The sequence below is a fragment of the Myotis davidii genome, unplaced genomic scaffold (assembly GCF_000327345.1).
Source record: "Myotis davidii unplaced genomic scaffold, ASM32734v1 scaffold642, whole genome shotgun sequence".
Taxonomy (NCBI): Eukaryota; Metazoa; Chordata; class Mammalia; order Chiroptera; family Vespertilionidae; genus Myotis; species Myotis davidii.
Window position 1 is genome coordinate 241,225 of NW_006293957.1, and position 6,621 is coordinate 247,845.

Below are 6,621 nucleotides of genomic sequence, written 5' to 3' on the forward strand. Positions count from 1 at the left end.
TGCCATCTTGGCTGGCAGTTAATTTGCATATCTCCCTGATTAGCCAATGGGAAGGGTAGCGGTCGTACGCCAATTACCATGTTTCTCTTTTATTAGATAGGATATTGATTGATTGTTTGATTTCAGAGAGGAAGGGAGAGGGAAAGATGGAAACATCAATGATGAGAAAAAAATCATCCATCGGCTGCCTCCTCCACACCCCCACTGGGGATCAAGCTGCAACCCGGGCATGTGCCCTTGACCAGAATTGAACCCGGGACCTTTCAGTCCGCAGGCCAACACTCTATCCACTGAGCCCAGAGGTCCTCAAACTTTTTAAACAGGGGGCCAGTTCACTGTCCCTCAGACCATTGGAGGGCCAGACTATAGTTTAAAAAAAAAAACTATGAACAAATTCCTATGCACACTCCACATATCTTATTTTGAAGTAAAAAACAAAATGGGAACAAATACAATATTTGTATTTGCATGTGGCCCGCAGGCCGTAGTTTGAGGTCCCCTGACTGAGCCAAACCAGCTAGAGCCCACTTCTTTTTAGGCAAACTTGAGTTTATTTGTTCTTAAGTGCTTTTTTTAAAGTAGTATTTTATTGAATTTGTAGATTAGTTTGACAGAAGAATATCTTTACAACATTGAGTCTTCCCATTGAAGAGCACCATAATGCTTCTTCCTTCGAAGCTCTGTTTTGGTGATGTACTCAAGTTTTAATGATAGATTTTAAGACACTTAAGGCTTGAATGTATCCTAAGTAGGATATAACTATTTGTTGAAAGAATAATACTTTGTTATATTTTCATTAATTTCAGGGAGGAAGGGAGAAAGATAGAGACAATTAATCATTGATTGGCTGCCTCCTGCTGCCTCCACTGGTGGTTGAGCTCTAACCCCAGCATGTGCCCTGACCAGGAATCGAAGTGTGACCTCCCCTGAGCCATGCTGGCCCTGGCCAGGCAGGAATAATACTTTAAAAAAAAATTTTTGTTGTTGATTTCAAAGAGTGAGACACATTGATTGGTTGCCTTCTGTACACACCCTGACCAGGCCAGGGATGGAGCCTGCAACCTAGGTACATGCCCTGACCGGAATTGAACCTGGGACCCTTCAGTCTGCAGGCTGACGCTCTATCTACTGAGCCAAACCGACTAGGGCAGGAATCATACTTTTAAGCTATTAAAAATACTATCTGGCCCTGGCCAGTGTAGCTCGGTTGGGTGTCATCCCATGCACCAAAAGATTGCCAGTTCGATTCCCAGTCAGGGCACATGGCTGGGTTGTGGGCTTGATCAATGTTTCACTCTTGCATCGATATTTATCTTTCTCTCTCTCTCTCTCTCTCTCTCTCCCTCTCTCTCTCTCTCTCTCTCTCTTTGAAAAAAATCCATAAAAAACCTTTTTTTAAAGAAAATGCTACCTATTTTTGTGACATTATATTTGTACTTTAGGAATCTAGTTAAGTTAAATTCCTAACGCCCTGTTCCTCCCATTGAAAATATTAGTCTGGGAACAGAAATCTGAAAGAGTGAGTCATGTACCTCTTGATGACACTCCTAAAGAGCGTATTTTAGTTGCATGAGAATGTGTTTGGCTCTATTCTTGATTCCATTGGCTCATCGTAGGAAATTCTCCTGAGGTTTCATCTCTGAAGCGCTGGCTTTCTCTTGCAGGATATTAATGCCCATGCCTGTGTCACTGGCAAGCCCATCAGTCAAGGTGGGATCCACGGACGGATCTCTGCTACTGGCCGAGGAGTTTTCCATGGAATCGAAAACTTCATCAATGAAGCCTCTTACATGAGCATTTTAGGAATGACACCAGGGTTTGGAGATAAAACATTTGTTGTTCAGGTAAAAGTTTTTGTTTCTTAAAGAATAATTTATAAGTTGTTTTTAGATTTGCAGTTTTTAAAATTTGATTATTTTTAATCTCTTAAGTTTTAGAATGGTTGTTTTCAGAATACTACACCCTTTATTGTGTGAGCTTTGGTATGATTATGCGACTAGAAGCAATTTAAGTATCTCTAGGATACATATGAAGCTATCACCAACTTCATATTGTTTTTTAATATGTTTTTATTGGTTGGCTGCTTCCTACATGCCCCACACTGGGGATCGCGCCTGAAATACGGATATGTGCCCTGACCAGGAATCAAATTGTGACCTCCTGGTTCATAAGTTGACACTCAACCACTGAGCCACACCGGCAGGGCATCACCAACTTCTTTTGATCAGTATTTAAAAAATGAAACTATATCAAAAATGGGAAATCACTTAAACTATTAGGGGTACACAGAATTTGTTTGGTATTTGATTATTTTACTTAAAGGAATTAAGTTGAATGTTACTTTAAAATAGAAGTCATATTCCTCCCAATTAATGACTTAACTTTTTAGTACCAAAGGACATCTGGTCATGAGGGACCTGGGTGGTATGGTTGGCACCACTATCATTTCTTTATAACTCACCAAGGCTGCACTGACTAAACTCCTTCAGGTCTCATTATCACAGACAACAAAGGGTTGGGTTCCTCATTGCTAAACATAGAAATTTATTGTTGAAGGGAAGCCATTTAGTCCATTGTTTCTTTTGACAAAAGGATTTGGAGAATTTCTTTTAGCAGAATGTCAAGTTGCATTGGACAGAGTGTGACTTACCGTCTGTCTGTAGTAGGAAGTTGTTTTTTTTGTGTCATACGTAATTGTTCTTTACAGGGATTTGGTAATGTAGGCCTGCACTCTATGAGATATTTGCATCGCTTTGGTGCTAAATGCGTTGGTGTTGGTGAATCTGATGGGAGTATATGGAATCCAGATGGCATTGACCCAAAGGAACTGGAAGACTTCAAATTGGTATGTTAAAGCTAATATCTGAGCAGTTGAACTATCCTGAATATTGTCAAGTTTTGCAATAGCTTTATTTAAATCTATTTCCATTGCTTGCTTTTGTAAAATGTAACTTTAAAGATAACTTTGTCTTCATATAATTTGGCACTAAATATAAGCATTTAAACTCTGGTGCAGCTATTAATTCTGATATTCAATCAATTACAGCAACATGGATCAATCCTGGGTTTCCCCAAGGCAAAGGTTTATGATGGGAGCATCTTAGAGGCCGACTGTGACATACTGATCCCTGCTGCCAGTGAGAAGCAGCTGACCAAGTCCAATGCACCCAGAATCAAAGCCAAGGTAAAAGCAGAATAGAGACTGTCCGACCTTCCTAATGGGATGCTATTGAAGGTCGAGGAAGTGCGTGTCTTGGGTATCCTCTTGTTTGTTTGTTTGTTTGCAGCTTTATTGGGGTATATACTACACATACCAGACAGTTCACCCAAGTGTAGAATTTAATGGCTTTTAGTATGTTCAGAGTTGTGCAACCATCACTGTGGATTTCCTTTTAAACCAAATTTCCAAAAAATAGTTATAGAAATCAAAAGGTGAAAAAACAGTTTTATATACTTTAGAGCAAAGTGACTTTATTGATTTTAGAGAGAGGAAGGGAGAGAAACATCAACGTGAGAGAAAAGCATTGATTACTTGCCTCCTGCACACGCCCCAACCGGGAACCCACAACCTTTTGATGTTCGGCTCCAATCAGCTGAGCCACACCAGCCAGGATGACTTTTATTAATTTGATTAAACTGGAATTACTCGTTCCTACAACCTCCTACCCATACGTGCACATCTCTTGGCACTCAGTGAGGGGATTTGGTGGTGACGGCGGCAATATGTCCCTGACTTACAGATCATCGCTGAAGGTGCCAATGGGCCAACAACTCCAGAAGCGGATAAGATTTTCCTGGAGCGGAACATCATGGTTATTCCAGTAAGTCATCTGTTTGCCAGTTTTTAGATATGCTTGGAATCGTAATTGTTTTTGTAAGGAATTGTGGGAGGGAGGATCATTAGTTTCCCAAGCTGTTAGTGAATTCATCTTTAGTTTGTGTTTAAGAAAATAAAATAGAAGCATGATTGTTAGTATAGTATGCCTGTCAGTTTTCACCTGAGTATTTTCTTCTAGCTTCAAGTTCTTTCTTGAGTATGTATTTAGCCTTCTTTAGAACCTAGTTATATAAATGTGTATTGTGCTAGAAATACTATTCTAACTTAAAATTAAAGATTGCTTTTACCACCCTTACCATATGCATTTCAAATGTCCCTGCAGCTTTGCTCAGAAAGCTAATGTGAGGATCATGTTTTCAGTGGATAAGCATGGGGTCAACACCAACAGGTTATTGACAATTGGAAGTTAGTGTGGATTTAGGGAGCATTTTAAAGAACCCCGTTGCTGAAAGCACTTAAAAATTCAATGTAACAGAACTAGACTGCCTTCGGTGGTAGAGGGAATGCTGCTCTTCTGGGGAGATTCCCCAGACAGTCCAGCCCACGGGAGTGGGCAGCAGTTTTGTCAGGAAACTGTTTCGGTGGAGAAGAGGCTCTAACCATAGCTGATTAAATGCTTGATTAGTAAAATAAAAAAATCAACTCAAATGGATTGGAAAGGGGGGTTGTTAAATTTAAGTGTGAAGTTCTAAGATATCTAAGATGTATTTGGAAAGGTTGACACTTAATCTGCTTTGATACTAAAATTGAGCTCTTAGTTTATTTTAAGCTTTTATCTAAAACCATCATCTTATATCTTTGGCATCTTCCTGATGAATTTTTGTATGTAGGATCTCTACCTGAATGCCGGGGGAGTTACAGTATCTTACTTTGAGTGGCTGAAGAACCTAAATCATGTCAGCTATGGCCGTTTGACCTTCAAATATGAAAGGGATTCTAACTACCACTTGCTCAGTAAGTTCTGATGATTTTGTTCTCCAAAAATAATCTTTTAGGCCAGCTAGAAGGCTGGACAAAGCTTAAACTTAAGACCAGTTTCCTTTTTATAATTCTAAAGAACATAAATTAATTTCAGTATAGAAAACTATATTATTTTGCTTATGAGTCTTAGACCAAAAATATACAATTTCTTTATCAATATATTAGCTTCCTTAAATATATTTATATTCAGATGTTTGTTTTATAATGTAATATTCCAAGAACATAATCTACAAGTTAGTAATAAGAAAGAGCAGCACTTTAAACTGGGGGCTCCTGTTGGTGTGCATCCCGTTTCTGCCTCTGGTTGCTCTGAGTAAAGGCCTGTGTAGTGGTGAGAATGTTTTAGTCTTCTGATGGAGAAGACTGTTTGTCTTGGACAAGAGTAGGCTCCAGGGCTAACAGTAGGATTTTCATGAGGCTGAAAGAAGACCAAGACCTCCAACTGAGTGCCTTTACTCAACCTGCTCAGAATCGGGGTGAAGTGACCCATCTATTTCCGTTTCTTTCCCTCAGCATTTTCTTTTTTTAAAGAGCCAAGGAAAAACCCTGGTAATGGGTGTTATGGAAACAGAGCAGTGACCTAAATTCACTTTACATAGGAATTTGGCCAAGCGCTTTATCCTTTTAAATGATTAACCCTTTCATGTCATTAATGTTGAAGGTTTCTAAAACTCTTGGTTTTGGGATTGTGAATATAGTTGGGGACACCTGTTGCTACTGCTTGACTTTTTCTGATGGCCTGGTCTTCTCTTCTCTTGGCTTTTCATAGTGTCGGTTCAGGAGAGTTTGGAAAGGAAATTTGGGAAACATGGTGGAACTATTCCTGTTGTGCCCACATCAGAGTTCCAAGACAGGATATCGGTGAGTGCTTGGAACATTTTCCACACGCTGCATGCTCTCGAGACTCGGGTCAGGTGTCTACATGAAAGTCATCGTAGGACTTGGAAGAACCCCACTTCAAAATAAGTAACTAGTGGCTCTTCTGCTTTTGGCACCTTGACAATGCCGACGGCTCCCCGGCGATGCTAATGTAATGGCAAAGCGTTACTGTGAATTTAACTCGGTTAAGCTTCAGAGAAATGGAAATGAAAATAAAAATTAGAACTATGAAAAATTAGAATTGCTATATGGGTACAAATAAGAGTGAAAACAGGTTAGAAAGAGCGTTTTACAGTAATTAGCAATTGACAAGGGTATATTAGTAGTGCGCACACATCACAAAGTGAACTTCCTCACCAGGAAAGTGCAAAGGCATGGAAAGCAAGTCAGAGGAAATAGACTGAGACAAAATGTGCAACCTCACTGTTGGAGTACAAATTAAAATCAGGTCTCTTTAATCTATGAAACGAGCATAAACAATGGATCTTCTACTCACCATGTCTGCGGTGAAGCGGTTGTGCCTTTATTCTGATAACAATGCAGATTGGTGCAGCTCTTTGAAAAATTGAGGAGTTGTTAGTGTCCCTGCCCTTTGTCATAATAATGTCCGCTCTGGGGACTTAGCCTAAGAAAATCATTCCAAAGGAGTGGAATGGCTCCATGCATGAAGATGTCATCGGAACTGTGTTCTCAGTCAGTTTTAAAGTTACTTTGATTTAAATGGCAAACAGATGGCAGGAAAATGGCTCAGTTATAATATATCTTCTTATGAAATGAAATATTCAGTCATGGAAATATCAGCGATTTTCAACCATCTCCATCTCCATTAGTTTATGGCACACATAAACTAATTACTAAAATTCTGTGGCATGCCAAAAAATACATTTTTTGCTGATTTGACTCCCCCCACCGTGAACCCCCCC

The 6,621-nt window shown here is 39.6% G+C and overlaps 1 protein-coding gene across 1 annotated transcript in view; it reads left to right on the forward strand.

The window, feature by feature from the left end:
* Positions 1-6,621, forward strand: part of GLUD1 (glutamate dehydrogenase 1) — a 25,471-nt gene that overhangs the window by 12,644 nt on the left and 6,206 nt on the right. The window contains exons 5-10 of the mRNA XM_015566661.1: positions 1,665-1,844; positions 2,708-2,845; positions 3,047-3,184; positions 3,741-3,821; positions 4,669-4,792; positions 5,589-5,680. Coding sequence (XP_015422147.1) covers positions 1,665-1,844; positions 2,708-2,845; positions 3,047-3,184; positions 3,741-3,821; positions 4,669-4,792; positions 5,589-5,680 — 753 coding nt within the window. The remainder of the gene's footprint in view (positions 1-1,664; positions 1,845-2,707; positions 2,846-3,046; positions 3,185-3,740; positions 3,822-4,668; positions 4,793-5,588; positions 5,681-6,621) is intronic.